The sequence below is a fragment of the Spironucleus salmonicida genome, chromosome 7, assembly GCF_000497125.1.
Source record: "Spironucleus salmonicida strain ATCC 50377 chromosome 7, whole genome shotgun sequence".
In the NCBI taxonomy this organism is placed as follows: domain Eukaryota; phylum Fornicata; order Diplomonadida; family Hexamitidae; genus Spironucleus; species Spironucleus salmonicida.
In genome coordinates, this window is record NC_090602.1 from 445264 (window position 1) to 467399 (window position 22136).

At 31.1% G+C, this 22136-nt stretch overlaps 18 protein-coding genes across 18 annotated transcripts; 8 read left to right on the forward strand and 10 right to left on the reverse strand. All coding sequences in view use genetic code 6, as the record gives it.

The window, feature by feature from the left end:
* Positions 1 to 119: 119 nt before the first annotated feature.
* Positions 120 to 1130, forward strand: SS50377_26978 (uncharacterized protein; the record flags this gene model as incomplete). Its single annotated transcript, XM_067910778.1, has 1 exon — positions 120 to 1130. The coding sequence occupies one exon, from the start codon at positions 120 to 122 to the stop codon at positions 1128 to 1130; it is 1011 nt and encodes a 336-aa protein (XP_067761465.1).
* Positions 1131 to 1802: 672 nt separating this feature from the next.
* SS50377_26979 (ABC transporter, ATP-binding protein) lies at positions 1803 to 3986 on the forward strand (the record flags this gene model as incomplete). Its single annotated transcript, XM_067910779.1, has 1 exon — positions 1803 to 3986. The coding sequence occupies one exon, from the start codon at positions 1803 to 1805 to the stop codon at positions 3984 to 3986; it is 2184 nt and encodes a 727-aa protein (XP_067761466.1).
* Positions 3987 to 4000: 14 nt separating this feature from the next.
* Positions 4001 to 4987, reverse strand: SS50377_26980 (uncharacterized protein; the record flags this gene model as incomplete). The annotated part of the gene is made up of 1 exon (XM_067910780.1): positions 4001 to 4987. The coding sequence occupies one exon, from the start codon at positions 4985 to 4987 to the stop codon at positions 4001 to 4003; it is 987 nt and encodes a 328-aa protein (XP_067761467.1).
* Positions 4988 to 5058: 71 nt separating this feature from the next.
* On the forward strand, positions 5059 to 5373 carry SS50377_26981 (uncharacterized protein; the record flags this gene model as incomplete). The annotated part of the gene is made up of 1 exon (XM_067910781.1): positions 5059 to 5373. The coding sequence occupies one exon, from the start codon at positions 5059 to 5061 to the stop codon at positions 5371 to 5373; it is 315 nt and encodes a 104-aa protein (XP_067761468.1).
* Positions 5374 to 5847: 474 nt separating this feature from the next.
* SS50377_26982 (Transmembrane domain-containing protein) lies at positions 5848 to 6195 on the forward strand (the record flags this gene model as incomplete). Its single annotated transcript, XM_067910782.1, has 1 exon — positions 5848 to 6195. One exon carries the CDS (start codon positions 5848 to 5850, stop codon positions 6193 to 6195), a length of 348 nt encoding a protein of 115 aa, XP_067761469.1.
* A 129-nt stretch (positions 6196 to 6324) lies between these two features.
* SS50377_26983 (Adenylate kinase 2) lies at positions 6325 to 7248 on the forward strand (the record flags this gene model as incomplete). The annotated part of the gene is made up of 1 exon (XM_067910783.1): positions 6325 to 7248. The coding sequence occupies one exon, from the start codon at positions 6325 to 6327 to the stop codon at positions 7246 to 7248; it is 924 nt and encodes a 307-aa protein (XP_067761470.1).
* Positions 7249 to 7258: 10 nt separating this feature from the next.
* SS50377_26984 (Sigma adaptin) lies at positions 7259 to 7699 on the reverse strand (the record flags this gene model as incomplete). The annotated part of the gene is made up of 1 exon (XM_067910784.1): positions 7259 to 7699. One exon carries the CDS (start codon positions 7697 to 7699, stop codon positions 7259 to 7261), a length of 441 nt encoding a protein of 146 aa, XP_067761471.1.
* A 69-nt stretch (positions 7700 to 7768) lies between these two features.
* On the reverse strand, positions 7769 to 8026 carry SS50377_26985 (uncharacterized protein; the record flags this gene model as incomplete). The annotated part of the gene is made up of 1 exon (XM_067910785.1): positions 7769 to 8026. One exon carries the CDS (start codon positions 8024 to 8026, stop codon positions 7769 to 7771), a length of 258 nt encoding a protein of 85 aa, XP_067761472.1.
* Positions 8027 to 8075: 49 nt separating this feature from the next.
* On the forward strand, positions 8076 to 8390 carry SS50377_26986 (uncharacterized protein; the record flags this gene model as incomplete). Its single annotated transcript, XM_067910786.1, has 1 exon — positions 8076 to 8390. The coding sequence occupies one exon, from the start codon at positions 8076 to 8078 to the stop codon at positions 8388 to 8390; it is 315 nt and encodes a 104-aa protein (XP_067761473.1).
* Positions 8391 to 8578: 188 nt separating this feature from the next.
* On the forward strand, positions 8579 to 9220 carry SS50377_26987 (Synaptobrevin; the record flags this gene model as incomplete). Its single annotated transcript, XM_067910787.1, has 1 exon — positions 8579 to 9220. The coding sequence occupies one exon, from the start codon at positions 8579 to 8581 to the stop codon at positions 9218 to 9220; it is 642 nt and encodes a 213-aa protein (XP_067761474.1).
* Positions 9221 to 9228: 8 nt separating this feature from the next.
* Positions 9229 to 10368, reverse strand: SS50377_26988 (uncharacterized protein; the record flags this gene model as incomplete). The annotated part of the gene is made up of 1 exon (XM_067910788.1): positions 9229 to 10368. One exon carries the CDS (start codon positions 10366 to 10368, stop codon positions 9229 to 9231), a length of 1140 nt encoding a protein of 379 aa, XP_067761475.1.
* A 51-nt stretch (positions 10369 to 10419) lies between these two features.
* Positions 10420 to 11928, reverse strand: SS50377_26989 (uncharacterized protein; the record flags this gene model as incomplete). Its single annotated transcript, XM_067910789.1, has 1 exon — positions 10420 to 11928. One exon carries the CDS (start codon positions 11926 to 11928, stop codon positions 10420 to 10422), a length of 1509 nt encoding a protein of 502 aa, XP_067761476.1.
* A 64-nt stretch (positions 11929 to 11992) lies between these two features.
* On the forward strand, positions 11993 to 15175 carry SS50377_26990 (uncharacterized protein; the record flags this gene model as incomplete). The annotated part of the gene is made up of 1 exon (XM_067910790.1): positions 11993 to 15175. The coding sequence occupies one exon, from the start codon at positions 11993 to 11995 to the stop codon at positions 15173 to 15175; it is 3183 nt and encodes a 1060-aa protein (XP_067761477.1).
* A 10-nt stretch (positions 15176 to 15185) lies between these two features.
* On the reverse strand, positions 15186 to 15818 carry SS50377_26991 (YEATS family protein; the record flags this gene model as incomplete). Its single annotated transcript, XM_067910791.1, has 1 exon — positions 15186 to 15818. One exon carries the CDS (start codon positions 15816 to 15818, stop codon positions 15186 to 15188), a length of 633 nt encoding a protein of 210 aa, XP_067761478.1.
* A 48-nt stretch (positions 15819 to 15866) lies between these two features.
* SS50377_26992 (uncharacterized protein) lies at positions 15867 to 16877 on the reverse strand (the record flags this gene model as incomplete). The annotated part of the gene is made up of 1 exon (XM_067910792.1): positions 15867 to 16877. The coding sequence occupies one exon, from the start codon at positions 16875 to 16877 to the stop codon at positions 15867 to 15869; it is 1011 nt and encodes a 336-aa protein (XP_067761479.1).
* Positions 16878 to 16918: 41 nt separating this feature from the next.
* SS50377_26993 (uncharacterized protein) lies at positions 16919 to 19048 on the reverse strand (the record flags this gene model as incomplete). The annotated part of the gene is made up of 1 exon (XM_067910793.1): positions 16919 to 19048. One exon carries the CDS (start codon positions 19046 to 19048, stop codon positions 16919 to 16921), a length of 2130 nt encoding a protein of 709 aa, XP_067761480.1.
* Positions 19049 to 19107: 59 nt separating this feature from the next.
* Positions 19108 to 20796, reverse strand: SS50377_26994 (uncharacterized protein; the record flags this gene model as incomplete). Its single annotated transcript, XM_067910794.1, has 1 exon — positions 19108 to 20796. The coding sequence occupies one exon, from the start codon at positions 20794 to 20796 to the stop codon at positions 19108 to 19110; it is 1689 nt and encodes a 562-aa protein (XP_067761481.1).
* Positions 20797 to 21006: 210 nt separating this feature from the next.
* Positions 21007 to 21513, reverse strand: SS50377_26995 (E2F/DP family winged-helix DNA-binding domain-containing protein; the record flags this gene model as incomplete). Its single annotated transcript, XM_067910795.1, has 1 exon — positions 21007 to 21513. One exon carries the CDS (start codon positions 21511 to 21513, stop codon positions 21007 to 21009), a length of 507 nt encoding a protein of 168 aa, XP_067761482.1.
* Positions 21514 to 22136: the final 623 nt, after the last annotated feature.

A 22136-nucleotide genomic window follows, 5' to 3' on the forward strand; every position in this document is an offset into this window, starting at 1 on the left:
TATATTTATATTATTGATTGTGTGAATCTAAGGTAATATAGAAAATTAATAGAAACAGTTTTTAATAATTCTTTAAAAACTATACATTATCATATTGAATCCAGTATATAATTCATAAAATGTATGGTATTTTAACACAATCATCACCAGTCTAAAGCTAGTCTCTCAAGAATTCCAAAAAGTTACTGAGCCCTAATCAGAAGCATTATGATAACAAATTCGATTAAATGGTTGACAAAGAAGTCCAAAAAATACTTAATTTCAACCCTTCATATTTTAAAGCTGAAGAAGTGCAAAGTCAAGAAAGTATATAAACTTCGAAACCATAAATTACTTAAAAACTATTTAAATCTGATTTAATTTCTAATCAAATATTTGAAAAATAAAGGAAGAAACCTGAATAATCACAGCCACCATGGTCAAACCCATCATCTTAATTTGTATTCCCATTTACTTTTTTAAACGATGCCATAATCATCTATAGAATTCAAGCATTACATTAATAACCAACAATTCTATTAGAAAAATCAATAAATATTACTCCAGTTCCGTTTAATTTAGTTATAGAAGATCTAGTTTTATATAAAAATAAAGATAAAACTAAGCCTAAACTAACAAATCTAAATGCAAAACTGATTTTTCCTTTCGAGTATATTGTAAACGATAATTTAACAACTAATATACAACCAGTTGTAGAAAATATCATCCCATTTCCATTTTAGGATATAATTATTGACATAGTAATTATTAAATATATAACATTAAAACTAGTAAAAACTTCTTCCAAGCTTTCATCAGAATTTCCACATCCCTTTACAGAACTTTTGCTTAGTTGTACTATCTATAAAATTAATTTATATATTTCAAAATAGTAAGAATAAAATTCAAGTTTAATTTTTCCATTCAAATTCAAAATTGATGAAATTATTGCTTATACTAACGATTAAGATTAACCTCTCAATCTTGAAATCAAAGAATTGAGAGTGAAAAAGAATCAAATTGAAGCAGAGTTGTCCCGAGCAAAAACGGAGAAAAAGAAAATGAAGCAATAACAATTAAGTATATAGCTAAGAAATATTACTGGGCTTTTGAATGCTAAAACAGCTCTAAAGGTAGAACTTTAAAAGTGAAAAAAATAAAACAGTGAATTAGTTTAATTAATAACTTAAAATTCTAAAAATTAGTTGGAAATAATTCAATCAATATCATCAGAGAATTGGAAAATTGTGTATTCCGTTACATAATATTATTAATTTTTGTAATCTGTTTTTATAGCATACAAACTAAAATTTACTTGAGTTAGAGATTAGAATAAAATTATTTTAATCTCTAAAATTATTTAATAAATTAAACTGAGATTTTGATGCGAAAACCAATTGTTACCTTGTCAAAGTTTATTAGTTCTAAATCGCTTTATGATCATTTTCTTAAAATCAATGACACTATCTATTTATATTAGTAAAATACACTTCATATTTAGTTTATTTAATAATAATAAGTAACTTGATTTCAATAATATTAGTTGATTTTTCTTTATCTAGAAAGTATATTTTTGCAGTTTGTTTACTATTTACTCTCTTGGACTTTTATTAGAAATTGACTAATTTTAAATATTAATAGTATAACTATTGGTAAGAAATATATATTGGGCCTAAATTTCATTTTTATGATAAACCTTTATAAAATAGTAATATAATATATAATAGTTTAAATGTACAATTTGATACAGTTTAAATTTTGTTGATAATAATCTCTATTATAGTATATAATATTTATATTTACTTCTTTTGATCTATTAAAAAATGAACGATCGCCAACGTTTATTAAAGTAATTTCCTACGTACATTAGATTTGTATTTGCATAACACTATGCAAAGAAATGGCAGCATTTATCAATAATTCTTTTCCCAGTAATGTTCTATATCCTTTTAATATCTCTTAAATATCTACTAATGTGGATGTCTGAAGAACCTATTCCTATAGGCTTTGCAGATTAGGCTTTATCTTTATTTCCAAGCGCATTTATGCCAGGAAAGAATTAAAAATAGTATTTGAGTTACAAATAAGATGACAATACTTGGCCCTTAGATACTCTCAATTCAATATGGCCAAATATCCATAGTTATTAGAAACTTGATGCATTTTAATATTTAGAAGCTGCTAGTGTTACGATCGGTAGTAAATCAGCTGTAATTGGCCCAATTTAACTATAAGATTTTTCTACTTTAAAAGCAACTATTTTTTATAAGCAAATACCTGTTGTTACCTAAGAAGGAAAATTGGTGACTGATGGTACATTTCCTCATGTTTTAGGAGTATTTTATGATTAATGGTAAAAATCTCAAAAAGCAGCTGGTAATATTACACACGAATTATCATTAGCCACTTTAGGTTGGATTGATATTCCTGATGTTCCATTTATCACTACAAACTTGGTAAACGATGGGGCGTATCTAATTTTTGTATTCATAAACCATATTTTGCTACCTCTTTGTACAGTTGATATGGTCACGCAAAAGACCTCTGGATTTATGAATTTAGTTTATGTATCGGGTTTAAAATAAACTGTTTTTTATACTGCAAATTTCGTATTCTATTATTGCTTTGCTTTAGTAATGAGCCTCATTAATTTTGGTTTTGCATGTGCATTTGGTTTATCAATTAAAGAAAAAGTTGGTGAAGTAATGGTTCTATCTATTTTCTTCCCATTTTTTGAGCTACCTTTATCATTTTTGTTTGCCTAAATTTTTACATCTACCTTTACAGCATCTATGGTTATGTGGTTCTCAGTAGTTTTGATTCCATAGTTACTGGTTTTAGTAGCTAATGCCGTTTTGTTTAAAGAAAACTTTGTTGCGTGGTTTTTACCTTCTGCTGCAATTGTCTATATTAATAATTAAAATCCTGCTATTTAAGAATAAATGACCTCAATTATTATTACTATTTCTGTTTAATGTATATTGATTTTTGTGGTAGCTGTGTTTTTAGTAACATTTTTCAATTATGGAAAATAAGTTATTCGTAAAATGAAATAAAAGAATGTAATAGAATTTGATCAAGAAGTAGCTTAACACTAAGAAATGATTGACGAAACAGAGCAATCTATAGCTCCTATTTAGATTAGTGGAATAACAATGGCTTTCGGCTCTAAATCAAATCCATTTTATGCACTAGATAAAGTTAATATTGTTGTAAATAAAAATGAAATTAAGGGATTAATTGGGCATAATGGGTCAGGTAAAACAACTTTAATGAATGTCATTACTGGTGGATTAAAATAGACTTCTGGATAATTCAAAATTTCAGGATTCGTGTGTTATTGTCCTCAGTTTGATTCTTTACCTAATGATTTTGTTGTAAAAGATATTATTAAGATGTTTAGTGATCTAAGGGCCAGAGATGGAAATATTGATGCCATGTCCGCAGATACTTTAATTGATTTACTTGATGTTCGTGATTGCTTAAACAAGAAGATAAAAACAGTTTCTTATGGTGATCGACGTAAAATTTAGCTTATTTCAGCCACTGTAAACACTTTACCATCTGATATAGTTTTGTTAGATGAAGTTACTACTAATCTGTCAAGAAATGATGTAGTAGGTGTTTGGAAAATCTTATAACATCTCAAATCTTCGAATTCTTCAGTATTATTTATTTCTCACGATTTAGACGAAGTAGAAACGCTATGTGATAGAATAGTTATGCTTAAGAAAGGTAAAGTAGTTTTAGATGCTGATCCAAAGGCAATTATTTAAGATAATGAGTACGATTCAGTTGAAATATTCGAACCTATCAGCTCGATGGGCAGCTTATCATTATTCGGCATAGAAAAAGTTGGTGTTACTGGAAATTTTAACCACTATATTATTAAGCAAAAGATCGAATCAATCAATAAGAACATTTTAGAGTTCTGTGATGAAAATCACTGTATCATCAAAAGTGCTGACCTTCAGACTGTTTTCGAGGCGGTTGAAGGTTTAGTCTGAACGAAATATGATTTTCACTTCTTTTTTTCTACTACCAATTTACCACTAGCCTTCAAAATATCTCTTCTATAATCTTTGAACTGCAACCTCTTAATACCTTCAAAAAGCGCTCTGAACTGCCCCAGGTCCATGTATTTTTCACACCCAACCGCCATTGAAATCACACTCATAATGTCATTAACGCAAGCTGGCGCAAATACCTTATCATCCACCCACTTCTTTCCGTTCCAGGTACCACCCTGTTGTTCAAGCTTGATCTTCTCACTGATTTCGATCTGCTCCTTCACGTACTGCTTGTGCTGCTGATAGTCCTCTATCATCTCGATTTGATCCTGAAACTCGTCGTAGCTCTGATTGATCAGTTCGCCCAACAAGTCAATGGGGATAACGTCATTTTCGTCCTTTGCGCCCAGCAATTTGAACGCTTCGAGGCCGATATCGATAGAATCCACCTGAGCCACTCTGTAGTTTAGTATGTCAATAATTTCAGTTGCGCAAAGAGACTGGAGCTAAATATCTCGCTGTGCCTTCGTTTTGGCAAAATTTCGTGATTTTCCATCCTCGCAAAATGGCTCTCTGAGCAATGAGGACGCTTGGTGGTAGGAGATTGGATTTACGTTTTTCATGCGCTAAAATAGTGCCTGAGATGTTATTACGTTAAATGGGTTATTGGAACCTCGTGCACCTGAAAAGAATGTGCAACCGTACGCAATTTCATTTTAGAGTGCCTACTGAGACTGCCTTTGCTCTTATGTCGTTGATAAATTTGTGATTTGTGGTAAGGGAGTCGGTGGTTTAGAAATTGGTCTTGAGAGTTGTGGTAGTGGAGTTTGAGGTTTTGATGGTTAGTTTGATATGTTTAAGTCTTGCTCTGTCATATCATCGTTTGGTGTATTATCATTTTCTTATTATGAATTTTAAGATACTTCTTCTTACTCTTCCATGTTTTGAGGTGTTTCTGGTAGTTCTTATAATGATTGTGGTTGGTCCGAGGTTGACATTAATTTTTGCGGTTCTATAAAATTATTAATTAATATATATTTATTAATCGAATTGTTTTTTCTTTCCTCCAATGCGTCTTACGTGTTTGCTTCTTGTAGCATGTCCCAATTGCTAAGGAGAATTAAAAGCCAGTGTAGAATCTTTTGAAGTTAACGATATAAATGATGAATTTGCATAAATAAAAGTCAAAAAAATCATAGAAAAATTTGGGGAAACTATTATTAGAAATATGATTACAGATTTATAATGGGATTAACCGTAAACGTAATAGGAATGGATACAAATTTTATTATAAAAATCAATATTAGATGGAACTCTTAAGTGTGTAAAATGTGATAAAACATACAAAATCATTAAAAGGCTTCCTATTTTTGTGGATGAGTGAGAGACTTTATCATCAATGATTGACTTAATACTTTAACTGGCTACTAGATATGTATCCGTTTTAAAGCATCTTGGTATCTTATTTAAGAAGTTTAAGGGTAACCTCCAGCAAATTTTCCATTTATTGATAAGTCTAAATTTTAATGCAACATTTGAGTATGATTAAAAACATTATTATGAGTTTTAAATTGTAAGTAATCATTTTACTATATTGTTAAAGGTTTATTTTTCCTAAATGTATTTGTTGATTCATAAATATTTTACTTAGGTGTATACTAAATAAGTGGAGAGTGTAAAAGGTTATCATAACTTTATATAGGACTACTGTTATACCTTAGTGATCTTTAAGTTGGCTAGATATTATAAGAAGTAGCATACTTATTAATAATTGTTATTTACATATTCATTTTAACAATAATTAATATCAAATTGATATCATATTATTATACATAATATATTTAATACATTTCATTATATGAAAGAATCGCACAAGAGAACGTTAAGATTGTTATTATTTATCATGAGTATTGCTTACATCGTTTAAACTAAATTATTCATTTAGATTTCATCATTTGAGAACATATAAAAAAGAGGAATTTGGATTTAAAATTTTATAGAAAATAGAGTAAGAGAACAATTGAATTATATAATGTTAAACACAAAAACAGCCATTCTGCTATATCTTTGTATTATTATATTAGTATATTAGAAATAATACCTTATAAATATACTCATTTTTATTGGTAGAGGAATTTAAATTTTCTCGAATCTTATATGTGAAGTTTTCTTATAAACGTTAATTTCCCTAATAGATGTGATATGATATTATTTTATTATAATTATTATAGTTTTGGAACAAACAAGATTCAATTTTATATTCCAATAGATGTAATTTAATATTTATATTTATGTTATTATATATTATACTATTAAATTAGTTCCGCAATTTTTAATGTCTTTAGACGCATCACTGCAAACTTATCTAGATTAACATTAAATTTATTCATAGCTTTAAACTTCATTAGAAGAAATGGTACGTGTATTACCACCATCGCCTGTAGACTTTTTAGCTGACTTTTTTGCGAAAATACCGAAATCTTCTGAATCAACTCGCGAAACTAAGCGTGTGGTACTTTTAGGTCCTCCTGGATGTGGTAAAGGAACTCAGGCTAAACACTTGTAGTAAAACTACAACTTACATTAAATTTCTCCAGGAAATCTATTGAGAGCCGAAATTTCATAAAAATCGGCTTTAGGAATGTAAGCTAAGGAGTTTATGGATGCAGGAAAATTAGTTCCTGATTCAATAGTAATCGAGTTAATTTCAAATTATACTAAAACCCTTTCTAAGAGCTAAGGATGGTTCTTTGATGGTTTTCCTAGAACAGAACTCTAAGCGTATGCATTAAAAGCTGATAAATCTTTAATTCCAACTCACGTTATAGAGTTTGTGGTTAATCAAGAGGAAGTAATTTCTAGAATTGGAGGAAGACGTTTTGATCCGATTACAAGTGTGACTTATCATATAACAAATGATCCTCCTCCAGCAGGAGAAGTAGCAAGCAGATGTATTATCAGAGATGATGATAAGGAGTAAGTTGTAAAAGATAGATTCAGAGTATATAATTCGAGTCTTTAAGGTATCAGAGAAGTTTTTGGTCATCAACTAACTATTATTAATGTAAATGGCTTAGGAATTAAAGATGTGGCGGTTCTCTTAGACAACATATTGAATGCTCCTCCTTAAATAAAAAATCCCTAGACAAGAGAAATCATTCCTAGAGGCCCAGGAATAGTTAATGGAGAACAAGAATAATAAGATTGGAACATTGCAACTGCTAATAATGATAGACCTAAAATTGAGGAAATCGAGTGAAAACATCAAATCAGTATCCATGTTATTCGGCCAAGGTATTAGCTTCTGTTACACTTGCTACTACTTTTTTAGAGCTTTCTATTAAATATCCAGCCACAACAACCTCATCTAATATATTAAATGCTTTGCTGTAATTAAATATTAGATCAAGTTCACATACTTATCCAAAATGTTTATCTAAGCATTCTACATAAAATTGAATAGCTTCTAGAGCAATAAGTTCGTTATCATCATCATCTACACAGAAAATAAAAAACAAAGAAGCATAACGTTTGAAAATGATTTTTTTGTCTCTCCATTCAATGACGTTACATCCTTTTGACACTCTTTCGGTGACTTATTAAGATACTTCTTATATGATCTTAGCTCTTTGACTAAAGGGAGTGTTATCATAGAATTATACTAAACGGGTTTTTCTCAACTTATTCACTAATAAAACAAAGTTTATCATTTGATTTAGAGTGAATAGTAATATAAATTCATAATAATTACTATATTATTGATATACAAATTCAATTTATCACTTAACAGGATTTCCCATCATATCAAACTTTGGCATAAACGGCATGACACAATCGATAACTAAAATTTAATTGAAGACGGCGACGGGCTTCTTTGCATCTTTTGCTTTTACTTTTATAGCGGGAGAAGTAGGTACATGTTCTAGGCTTGCAATAAGGTCTTTCTCAATAGGTAATTATTTAGCTTGCATTTCTTATACCTACGCATGCATTATAAGATGCTTCTCTATTATGTCTTCCATATGTGTTTGTTTCATTTAAAATAATTAATATTAAATTATTGAGTAATAAGATATACAATTTATAATGAACGAGATGGATTAAAACTGCATTTTTTTGCAAACTGAATTTTTTTAGGCATATCCAGATCTTAAAAGCGACCCTAAAATATGTTAGTTTTAGCACGAGGATCATAATTTAGTCTATGTCCCATATTTATAGCATCATTAGAAAATTTAAAATATAGATAAACTCTAGCAGCAATATGATCAATTATATAAAGATACAGTAGAAACACTATTTATCTTATCAAATAATGAAAATTGTACGATTTAAGATATTATAGATTAGAGAAAGTATGGTTTCGAGTTATAAGCAGAAAATAGTATAAGTGACGATTGATAGTACTTAAATATAACAGTATATATTATGATGAATTTTTATTCACACAACAATTACATATTGTTAAGTATATAATTTAATACTTTGCAAACTCCATATACTAATTTCCCAGTAAAAATGTAATACCTATGAATACATAATTACGTAATATTGTTAAATAAATCACCATTCCATAATTTCATTTAAAAATGTCAATTCTCTACACATGTATAGCTAGATAGGACACAGTTTTAGCCCATTAAGGCAAGGATGATCGCTAGAAGAAACAGTTTTTTGGTTCCCTTAAAGAAATCTTAGCCTCATTCGGTGCGCAAGATAACATGCGCGCTTCAAAGCAGCAAAATAATATGTTTTTCTACGTCTTGATACAAAATGGCGTGACATTCCTAACGTTTACTGAGTCTAATGTCCAAAAAGGTGCAGCATACGGCATGTTATCAGAAATTGCGAATCAGTTCTCCTCTAGATATCAGCCATCAGCCTACAAGTTCGCTCAAGAGCTCTCCATGGACGGTGAAATGCGGGACATTCTTAACCAAAACATGAAGAATATAGTTAAGTTTTCGAGTAAAACCAACGAGTTGCAGTCGAATCTTGACGAGGTTAAAGGTCTCGTTATGGACAACATAGCGAAAGTAATGGAAAGAGCCCAGAATCTCGACCAGATCGCCGATTCAGCGTTGCAGCTTCGTGATAATGCCGAGGACTTTGTTGTCAGCACGAACAAGGTCAAGAACCAAATGCTAAAGAAGAAAATCATGATGATCGTCGGAATCGTTATTGCTGTTATCGTAGTCATTCTGGTCATCGTACTGCCCTTCGTGATTTGATTTTGTTTTCATTCCAAAAAGTCTATCCGTTGCCGCGTCTGTACGAACTCCTCAATCTGTGACTTCGTCAAGACCGAAACGGTGTTGAAATACGCGCAAAATGAGTCGTGGATGAGCTCGTCTAAAACTGAATCGATCAATTTTGCGCTATAAGCTGGATCACAGTGTCGGAATTTGTTACCAAGGGGAGAATTTTTATGCATTGTAAAGCTTATTTTATCTTTAAGGAGTTTTTATTTTGTAGAATGAGATATAGAAGGCAAGTAATATACTGGCAGTTGGGGAGGTTTTAATAGCAAGCTTTGTTCGTGATTTGGCTCTGGTTGTGCAGGTTTTACAGCTTAAACAACCTAGTGATAATAATTTACTATATCCGATTATTATGCCTTTTCTACACTGGAAATAATGCTTTAAGCTTAAATTAGCTAGTTTGATGTTTAAAATTTTGCAGAAACCGGCTAGTTTAGCGAAGGAATCTTAGTTATGAGTATCTACTCTTTAGAGAATTATGTAAGTTGGTTTGTGACGTAAGGCTCTTGGTTGTCAATATTTTGTGTTTGAGAAATATGTTTTTCGGCATGGAGGCTTGAGATGTTAAGTTAATTTTAGTTATTTTCCGTAGTTAATGTAGTGTTTATAATTACTTGATCTGTGTTGAATTATCTATCTATCATATTTATTTTTTATTGAATTACTATAGGTTAATGCTAATTTTGCTAGGTCTACTCGGTTGAATTTTAGATTGATTTATCCGTTTTTTAAGTATGATTTAATTTTTTAATCAATTTAATGGTATTTTTATCTTTTTTAATTAGATCACATACCCAATCTCTAGCTCGTAATAATTATTTTTAAAGGTCTAATAGTTATATACGGCTAAACTAAAATAAAGCTTTATTTACGTCTATTGATTCTTAATAAATTAAATCTATTGTAGAAATAGCATTTTATTTTAATATTTCCTTAATTTCTTAGGTGTAACTGTTAAATATGATTTGAAATTATAATTTATTATCAATAATATCTATTTCCTTCTCAGAAAATATAATTAGTTTAGTTTTAGGGATTCGATACATGCCATTATAAATTGAAGTATATGATTGATTGATAATATGTTTATTTGTAATGTGTAATTTCATATATTTCATTTTTGAAATTTATAATATGAATTATAGAATATATAAATGAATAAAATAAAATCATAAATTTAATTCTTATTCAGCAGCTTCTAAAGCTGTTTAAAGATACAAACCTAATTATTTTTCAAATAATTCATTAAATATATCATCCGAAATATGAGCCCCTATTGTTGATTTTCTAATATCTTTTCTAAATCTCAAATGGCTGCTGTTAGCCTCTTACATATCATGTTAATCTTGTTTTAACTTCCTTACAACATCTTTTCCTATTTATGGTAAAAACACTTTGACTCCAGATACTTCAGGTTCTTCTCTATTTTGTCTTTATTTTTTGATATCTTTAAGCTTTTATTGGTAATCGTCTTCATAATAGGTTAATTATTGTTATTAGTTGACTTATCTTTTACTAACTGGGCGTTATACTTCTGGTTCATTAATATACTCATATTTATCGTAATTTTAATCTTAATCAAAATTATCGTAAGTTTCAATATCTTATATTTAATTTTACAATTACTAAAGATATTCTTATTTTTATTATTATGGATTTTTTGCCACATCATCGTAAGTTTATTTTCTCTTCTTATGTTATTACATAAGTTGAGGAGTTGTTTACATTTCTTAATAAGTAACATCATCCACTATATTTTTAATTATTTCTCTTTTCTCTCTATCAGTGTGCGGTAATTTATCTACATGATCAGATCTTTTTCTTTATGGACAAATAATTCGTTATTTACCCTCAAGAGATCTACTGTTTACATAATTTTAATTGTATAATTCATCAATATTTGATTAATATGGCGGATTAATCTCAGTGGATCTGATATCGGCTTGTCTTGCTTATTTTGGGGCTGTAACAATTTACTCAGTTATTTAACTTTAATGGATGTATCTGTTTGGATACTCATCATGATCGGAGTGATATGAATTGTTTGACTTGTTAAGTTGATTATTGATTTCTTTCAATCTAACATATTCTTACCTAGCATTTTCATCATTAATTTTTAATTTTTATATTTTCATTCTTTCTTCAATCTATTTGGCTCTGATGTTTTATTATACTACTTGGTTTTATTCTTCTCTTTACATTTACTAAATCTATTATGATAAAATGGCCTCTTATTCTTTTTACTAATAAGATGCCGAATTTTCTGATTTAAATTTTTACAATTCTTTTCTAACAGTAACTAATTCATTCATTAACTCAAGTTATTAAGTATGTGATAATATTTATGCTGCCTCTTCTAATTACAAATCATGTGAAACTTTAACATTCTCTTTTTTATCATTATCACGAAGTACAGATTTTAATAAATTTAGTTGAGCTTAAACCTCATCTAATAGCATTTCTTTGTGGTCAGTATTTTAAGCTGGTTTTAAGTCCTCCTCAGTTAAGATTCCTATTTTCGTTCCTGGAATTTAATAAGGTTCATTTGAAACTGGAATATGAAATACATTAACTTCCTCTATAGGTTATGCTGTTGATTTGATAATAAACTGATTTTATGCATTTTGTTATTTTTTCTTTGCCATAAGATACAATGAAAATGATGGAGGAATTTGCATTATTGAAATTAGGAGTGTTAATTTATTATTGATATATTATATTTTTATTTTTATTTTATTTCTAATGAGATCTGTGTCGCCACTTTCGAATTTAGATACACTTACAATTTCATCAGAAGATTCGACCTAAGAACCATTAAATAAGTCTCTTATCATATCTTTGAATTAATCTGCCTTATTTACTTCATAAATAGGCTAAAAAGAAATTAATAATAGAGTATTTGGTTTAGCTAAAGATTTACAATAAATATTATCCCCTACTATTGGAAATATTACATCAATTTTCAAAGTGGATAATATTCCCCGTCTTAGGCTAATTTTTTAACGATGGCAAAAATAATATCAGAAATATTAGTCAATAAAATATTAGATCCGACCAATATTTGATTTATGGAGGGAATTATCTTTTGATCGACAAGTTAACAAAATTTAAGAGGTATTAAATATCAAACTAGTATTCAGATCTTTCATTGCTATAAAATACTTATATAAATAAAGTAAGTAATTAGAATAATATAATAAGAAAAGACAGTACATGATTACAAATTACTTTTTTCAACATATTATTAATAGATATAATCGTTTTTAAATAATAGAATATAATGGTTAGATAAAGTAATTATCAAAATATTTTACAACTTTGAAATAATTCTTTATAAAATAAGCTAATATGCTTTAACATATAAAACATCATGAGATATCTCATTATTTTGTCAATTGGAGGAATCATATAAAAGGAATTAATTATTATAATAAAAGCCTATTGATGTTTGGTCTATAAAAATTAATCTAGTTATGTGTAATTAGACTTGTTACTTATGATTAAAATTATGATAGAATAGTATTAAGTAAAAAATTTATAGAAATTTCAAAAAATATTCATTAGAATAAAAAAATCTAATGTGATGTTAGTAATTAAATGTAAGACTATGTTATATAAACTGATATTGATAAAGATCTTGGGATGTACAAAAAATTTGTATAGAAGATCGAATTTTAAGATGAAAATAAATAAGATATTAAAAGATTAATCTATAAGGCTAAAAACGAATAGTAATTAGGCAACCATACTACTGATAGTTTTAAGTCTTAGCTCAATGGCAATTCAGTAGAACAAAGTGATTCTCAAATATAACTAACTGTTTAAAGTCCTTATAACAATCCTAATAACATCGATATCTCATAATCTTTAAATGAAAATACTGGAGAGAACGTACATAATAATTTAGAAAATCTATAACATACTGAAAATATTAATTAGTTAGAAGAATTTCTCAATTAGGTTGAAACTTATTAAAATGATTGTCATAAATTAACTAATACAACTGAAGAATCACGTCTGATTGACTAACTAAATTTATACAAAACTAAACTTAAAAATTTGGATTAAAAGGATCTTCTTACTTAAGATTTAATAAATAGAACAACAAAAATCGATGATGGATCATCTATTTATGAAGATAAGGATAAGTTAAATAATTTTATTAAAAACTAACAATATCCATAGTCAACAAGCTATCAAATTAATGATTTATACGATTAACTTAAAAAATATAGTTATAAATCTGAGTTTCCAGATAATTTACTTTTTAAAAGAAAATAATAGGCAAAGTGTAGTGTTCCAGAATAAGAGCCCTCGGATAAAAAATTTATTTCAACTTTAACTAGACAACAATGTATTGTTAAATCACTATTATTTATTATAAATAGAAATCTCAAACTCAAAATATTAACAAGTTGGCGTATTATTATGCTTAAAAAATAATCTTATAACATAAAAAATGATTTAGCACTGCGATTTTTTAAATTCAAAATATAAGATAAGTTCTTTTAAATTGTAAAAAAGTAGTATTTCTATCTTAAAAATAAAGAATATGTTTTATAACGAGCTAGATAAGCAGTTCAATTTATTCAAAAATAGTTTTGTATCAGAATTTTACACATTAACGCAGTTACTAGCAAGCTTTTAAACATAAAATATTTATATATCTCACATATGAATTTAAAAAAACTTAAAATTAAATCTTTTACAGAAATTTACAGTAAATATAAGCGATTAACAAATGCTACGTTTAGATTGAAACTGATCCAAAAACATATGAAAAAACTTACACTTCTCTCAATTTTTTAATAATTAATATCTGTTTATGATCAGATTTAGAACTTATATTTAAAAGCAGATAATTTTATTTTCTAGTCTAATAATTTTATCGCTATTCTAAGTTTTAACGTTTGGAGATAGAAATTATCATCACAATAATCCGCAAACTTTGCATTCTAAGATATCTACAATCAATTTGTAACTAAGTATATTCCGTATTCCTAAGATCTCTAGAATCAGTTTTGTAACTAAAAAGCTATATAATATGACATTATTGAACCTATAGAGGTTCATATTTTAACCCCGGGCAACTGGCTTCACAACTATCAAAAAATCTTCAAAAATTGGCACAAGTATTCCATTTTCACTCAATTAGAACAAAAAATTATCGTATCGCGTCAATTATCAGTAAAATAACAAACATTTGTTAAATTTTTGCTTCTTATTAAGTGCCAAAACTTAGTTAAAACTACTGAATTTTACAGGAAAAAACTCATTTTCAACTACCTCAATCGATCGTTTTCCACAACTATCAAAACGTTAGATTTCATCGAAAATCGATTACTTAAGATAAAATGCACAACCTTCGATTTATGGTTTCAACTAACAGAAAAAGTTAACTTTTTGAGTAAAAATGAAGTGGAAATTGATATCAATTTAAAGTTCAATCTCAAGAAACGCTTTTTTAAAAAAATGATAAATTTTTACAGAAAGAATTTAGAGCTGGAGACGCTGAAACAGCAAATTCTGACTCGTAAAATATTCTTCACGAAGTACAAATTTATGTTCATTTTAGGTTCTTTCAGCAAGCGAAAGTCACTTACTGGCGAAGCGAAAAATCAATTTTAATGTCTATTTTCGCCAATATATATTTTTAGCAAATTGTGCGTTTTCAAGAAAATTCAAATTGAATATCATTTTCCACTTCTTTTTTTCGATTTCAAAATCTCATATCTGTGCGCAAAAGCCAAAGTTTCCAGCGTATTCTCCCCACAAATCGAGCGTCTAAAATCGTAGTTGCACGCAAAAATCCTCACTGGCCAGCTAGCTCAAAACTACCCCACTGCCATCCCAGACACGCTCTCGCTGAGCACGCTAGACCTCAAAATGGACGCCATCCAGCAACGTCTGGAAAACTTGAAGTGATCAAAATTGGTCAGTGGCTCCTCCTCTCATCGTCGATGATGCTCTCCACAATCTGCCTCTCCTCCTTCGCATTCGTGTTGCTCCTCTCGACTACCTTTAGGATTTCGTCGATTTTGTACACAGCTATTGACCTCTCGGTTCCTGTATACTCTGTGTCGTTCTTCGGCCATTGCCGGTACTGCTCAGGGTTTAGGTGGTGTTTTAGGCCTGATAGGCGCTGCTGAGGCTCGATTTTGCAAAGCTGCGTGTAAAAGGCTTATCGAGGCCGTGCAAACACTAGCAGATCATTTTTCAGTAGTCTAGAGTACGGCTAGTCTGGCTTTATCTCAATGAAAACTGGGAAGAATTGCGGGGCCACGGTATCGTCAGTGAAGTAGACGTGAATGAAGGCGGTGAATGAACTCACACCGAATACTGAAATCTCGTACGGTGGGTCCAAAATTGATCGCTAGGGCTTGCTAAAAGACGGGTCTATAATGAAAGTAACCTTTTTGATAAAGTGAGATAATTCAAGATTTTGTGATGATTAGAAAAATAGTGACCAATAGTGCCATAAATCCCCATCATCCGTCTTTTTGAGTTCTTTTCGCACAAAACCGTACTAGATACCTTTGATAATTATCTTATCTACAAATTCACTCATTTAAAGAAAAGGGAAATACTTATATTATATAATATATAATAGTAAATGTCATTAAAATGTATTTAGTATTTTAATAAACTCGTCTTTTTAATTGCGGCTCGTTACAATTAATGTGGCTAAGTCCTAACTCAAAATATGTATCTCATCGCGTATACTTTCAATATGCTAGATATTGTTTTTATTTTTATCTTCTAAGTCTGACGTCCGGTTGAGTAGTTTTATTATTGTCTGGCTTTATACTTCTTTCTAACTCGTCAACCGGACAATCTAAGTTTCTAAAGTTTTGATTTAGTTTTAGTATTGTTATGCTTACGTTATATTTTATTATTGATATATGAAAAATGCTGAACTTAATTCTTCTATATTGCACTTATTAAATTGTATAGCTTTAGAAAGTTATTCTCTAATATATGACAGGTCTTGCACAATATCTTTCTTTTTCTATTAGCAAATATCATCAAACTTGGATGAATATTTTTAGAATTTCTACTCGAAATCATCTGGAAATTGACTGTTTATTGATTCTTTTAATCCAAAACATTCTTCTTTTAGTTGCTGCAACTGATTACTAATTATACTTAGTTGCTCAATTTTTTCTTACTGTGATTCTCGTGACCCACACTATTCAGTTTTAATTTAGATTTTCTGCTCCATCAAAATTTCGATCTGACTGCGATATGAATCCAGTGTAGATTTATAATGAGCCATTTCCGTTTTAAACAGCACCTCAAGCTTGTCAACTTATTCCAACGATGGCATTTCAACGGTTAACTAGTTCTAAGTTTATCCAATCAGCTGACCCACGTGTTCTTAGAGATACTTTAGTTGACATTGAATCTCATCCAAATTCTGTGTAGAGTATATCTTCTGATCCAAAAATTCATATAATTACCGTATGACTACATTAATATTTTTGCAATCCCGGCGCTTTGCGTAGTTGTTGAGTGAGGAAAAGTAAATGGAGAGCCTGATTTTGTGCTCGATGTCCAGATTCGAGTTGGAAAGGGCGAACTCTTTATTATCCTCCTTCTATGTCTTTGCACCGCAAATTAGCAACATTCTAAGCGTTGTAGATAAATTGTAGACAGATTAAAAGAAAGTCACTCGCTGTTTTTGGGGATTAAGGAAATGTCGCCTATTGATCTTCTGAGGTCTGTCGGCTTCATGACCGCTGATGACACCAGCACTGATGGTTTCCCTTCCTCCAGCATGGAGGACTAAATGACACCTCTGGAGTAAGGATTTTCTGGTGATGGCTGGTCCTCAAGCTCATCTTCAGGCTCTATTCCAGTTGATTCTGACGACTCGTTCAGGGGGTCTTGCTTCTCTGTGTTAGTCGTTTAACTCGTTTCCAGAATATCTTGAGAAAGAGTTTTCATCTCAGGTTGTCTTGAGTTTGATAATTCGTATGACGATTACGCTATTGGGGCTAAGATTTATTGTGGTTTAATCTCTGTAAATGAGTTTCTTATATATGTTGGAGCCAGCTCAGGAGTTTCCTCTTTCGTCTCTTCTTCTGTTTGGTCTTTTTACAATTCTTCAAGATCAATATGTTCCTATAATTACTATTTAGAAAATTTTTCATGAATATACTCGTCTTAATTTTCTATTTTTTCAACCTTTGGAGTATATTATTTTAAAATTTCTTATTATTTTTATAACATGTCCTAAGTCGAACCAACTTTTGTTTAATTGGTTTCCTTTGCATCATTTTCTTGTGCTTCAGTGATATCGATGCTTAACTTTCTATTCAGTTATTTCTCTGCGGTTTGTTTATCTATATTATTATTACTTTCGTCAATATTTTCTATTTCACTAAGTTCTTCCTCTTCGGTCTCATACTCATCCTCAAGAACCTACTATGATAATTCATTAAGTACTAACCCCACTTTAGGCACAGTCTCATCATCTACTTTAACAAATGAGGATTAATGCGTTGGTAGTGTTTTATTACTTTTTTTATTTTTTGGGGTTCCTTTAGGTTAAAATGTTGATTAATCCTATGTTTCAGAATCTGTTTAATATGACTAATCTCCAAATATAACTTATGATTTTGCCTAGTTATCATTTTATCGATTTTAATGCTAAGGTTAGGGCGTAAGTTATTTCTATAATTATAATGGTTCAAATATACGAACACTTTTTTGTATATTTTAAACCGGTGTCATTTAGCCTTTCATAAAAGCTATATCTGGCTCGCTCTATCCTTTATTAGTTTTAGCACTAATAGGCTTTTTGTGCTCCGTTTCACCTAAGGCAAATTCTTCAAATATCTTTAATTTTTTCATAACATCATCATCATCATGTGTTGACTACAACGTATTAGGCAGGCTTTATTTATTAATTTAGTCTAAAATATCATGGTTTAATATAGAGTCTGAATTTTCTCCTCCAAACTATGAATTTCCAATTAATTACTCTAAATTATTAGCTTGTTGAATCCTTGTGTATAATAGCTACCCTTAAGTATTATCATAATCTATTTCCTATTAGTCATAATCGTTAAGGTTATTTATAAACTCATCATTATTCAAATCAATCCATTTAATTGGGTCTTATTTATTATATTTAGAATACAACATATATAGACCATACCCTTGTATTTTATATTTAATACAAAACAGTTTAACCATTTTCAATAACCAAATTGGTCCTATAACCACTATTTAATTCGCCTGCAATTTAATTCTAGTTAGCTCGTAAATTGGATGTTAATTCTAAGATATGTTAGTTTTTACTGAATCATCTATTTATTCTAAAAATTAGTCGTTATGCGATGATAAAATAAAAAAATTAGTTAAAAACCCATGCTTTTTCCCTAATTTTTTGATTACACTTTACCCAGGGCCATGACCAATAAAACATACATTTCGATTTTCAATCTACAAGCCTGATGAGAATGTATCTAAGTTTGAAACTCGAGCTAAAGAAAAATCAAATAATGGATTTAATATATAAAATTCTATATGTGAATCAGTGCAGTTTACAACTGTAACACCAAACGTTATAAGCTGAGTTTTTGATTAAAATGACAAAACAATAGTTTACGGTAAGTTGAAACTACCTTTAATTTTTAGTAAAAATAACTTCTAGCCATTATAATTTATACTATTTATGTTTTCAATAGGATATTTTTCAATTTGCTATGCTAAGATTAATTATTACTGGTTAATAGCGTTAGTCTAGTCTTCTGTCTATGGGACATTATTTTTTGCCGATCCACAGCCCATTTTGAAAGTTAGTATTAATATTATTATATAATATAACATGTTGACTTCAATTTTTCAATTCATTCTTTTGCACCAGACTAAGGCACAACTTATTCCCCAGTACTCTACATCCATGTTTTATACTTCTCCGCGCCACCCCAAACGCCATCTTCTATTTCTAATCCAATCTCTCTTGCCTTCTTGCATGCTTACATGCAAAATTCTTAGTCAACTATGAAATAGACAAAATTTCCACCGGTTGCACGCCACTAATTTTCTAAATCGTCCTTTCTAATACTCACATATTAACTATAAATGCACTCCACAATGACAGAGTAAATTTCAATTTTATCGGCCAAACTGTCCAAAATCAACCGCTCCTTCGTAATATCAGGCTGAAAAGCTGGATCTGTAGAACTAGTATAAACTGGCATTTTGCTAGCCTACCTCTTCTACTTGATATCAGCCTTCATAACTGCTAATTTCTTGTTGTATTCTTTCAGTTCGCACTCGCGAACATACTCCAAAGTGCTAACTTAGTCCACCTTGTCCAAAACGATCTGAATAAGTCCCTTTCTAGCGATTTTCCGCTGATTCAAAAACTATAAAAATGAGTGAATTTTACTGACATTTTCGCAACTTTTGCTAATTCCACCTAGAAAAACATTATTATTATACTCTTACAGTAACAATTCTTTGATTGATTTTAGGCTTTCGATTCGTCTTTTGAAGTGCATTCTGTTGTTGAATTCACGCGTCTTGCGCTAGAGCAAAATGGCTGAATTTCTCTGATTTTTCCAGTCTCGAACGGCCCTGAAACACCGAAATTCGCGCGAAATCACGAGACTGCCACTTTCGATTTGACAGTTGCTGGCATGAATTTCCGCATAAGCAGCAGAAACATCGTGCAAAAACGCGAGTTTTGAGGCCAAATAAACGATCGGAAGCAACTTGTTGCGCTGCAAAATGAACGTCTGAGGAAGAAGTTTCTCGGCAATCGGCTTCAACTGCTTCGCAATCGCGCGCTACTCGAATTCTGCGTCCTAGTAGTCCTTATTGGCCAATGTCTATTTGATTTTGATTTCCCGCTCCAAAGACTGTTACTGAGATCTCCGCTGGGAGACTTCTGGATAAAATTGGCCGTCTTAGAGCTGTTTTTTGTTGTGGTTTATGAAGTTATCGATAAGGGGAGTAATGGGTGGAATATAACGGTCTTGGAGCAGGTTTTTAGCGCGATTTTGCTGCGCTTTACGCTTCTTGAAATCGTCTTCGATGCGCTTTTTCTTCACCAGTTACTTCTATCTGTTGGACTCGTTGATGAACATTTTGAGCAGCTCTGGGTGCCTGCGCATCTCTGCTATGCGGTCTTCGGTCGAGAGCTTGTCGAGGCCGAGGGCCTCTAGGGAGTCAATTGCATTAGCGTTTGGGTCCGCCTCGTTTGTAGCATCATTTGCTTGGTTTTGCGAGACTGGTAGGATCTAATCTAGGTTCAAATTTTGGAACTTGTTCGTGTTATCTTTAGAGAGCTATGTGGCCTTCTTGCACTCTTAAATCTACTGTGTTAGGTTCTCTAACTCGCGGAAGACGTCTTCTGAAGTCATTTCTTTCTGTATTTGGTTCTTCTCTTTCTTTTTGCTGTTCTTAGTCTTCGGTTCATGAGATACGTGTTTCAAGGGGTCCACATATTGAATGTTTAGTTGCTACGCTATGAGTGATGCGGAGGCTGAAATTCGCGTGAAATTGGGTACTTTGAATGCGCTAAAGTTCATTAAATTGCGGTAGGAAGGAATGGTTAAAAAATATATAATAACAATGGTAAAGTTACATTTTCTTAAAAAAAATAGATATTTTTAGTTTTTGTCGAAGTAAGCGTAGGTGAGGTTATTAGTTACGTAATTGCTTAATATATTGATTATTATAGGTTAAAGTAGCAGGTATATACATATTTTTATAGTGTTGCGAAAATAAAACGAATCAATTCACATATCAGGATCAAAGCTGAAGCTAATGCAGGGTAGGTCCAGGATCCCGGTGTCGTACTCTGAGAGAGGTGTCACGGGGAATGTCTGCTGGATCTAGATGTACGACAGCTGAACGAGGGACCACGCCTTACTCTTCTTTACGACCAGGCCAATAGCGCTCAGTACAGAGAGAACGTCGTAGGTGCGTCGAACCTTGTCGATAGGTTGGCCGGTCTTGAGTAGGAAGACGACGGTCCGGGTATGCTCTAAGATACCCATGCTGCAGCCAGGCGAGTCGACTTTCTGAACGAACTCGGAGAACCGCAGCAGAACATCGCATCGCTTCCAGGAGTAGGTCCGAGTGTGCCTGTCGATGATGCCGATGGCGCTAAAGACGTTGAGGACGTCCGACATGCGATGCGAGGTGGTGTTGAGTTAGGTTATGATGTCCTTGTTGGCGAACTCGAGGTTTTCACGCTGGTTGAGGAAGCTCAGAATGTTGGCGGTGGTGGCGCTCAGTGTCATGTTGAAAGGGATAATTTAAATCTAAGTGGGGCGCGTAGGGTCATATCGGTATATAATAATGGTAGTGTACGGATCGCTAGTTATGCTATATAAGTTTATATATCCATAATATAGATATAACCCCAAGTAGAAAGGAATTCCTTTGGTTGGTAGTATTATTAATTCCATATATTGCTGGCCATCGCAAAAACTGAACTTAGCGGTTTTGGATATCTTTTGTGAATATCCTATAGAGTATAGCACTTTTGTAATTTTTCCTGCCTTGGACAGATTTGTTTACCGGATGGCCTGCTTCTCCTGAAATAATGACAGGCAGCGCAACAGTGCGCTCGATGGACAACTAGGCAGCCTCGCCACGGTACAGCAAGACAGGCCACTAGGAGGAATATTATCTTGGTGCATATAGGCTGCAGATTAGCCCAATTCCCAGGCAAGGAAATTGCCAGATGTTTCTTCATTGTTACTGCGTACTTTATTGAACTGTATAAAGTAAAAGTATTTATTCGCTACCCTAAAATTTGTGGTTAGAACTTATTGCTCTGTAGCAAAATAGATAAACCTGTATCCTTAACCGAAGGTAGGCTATTAAGAATATTTATATTATGACTTGTCTTAAACTAATA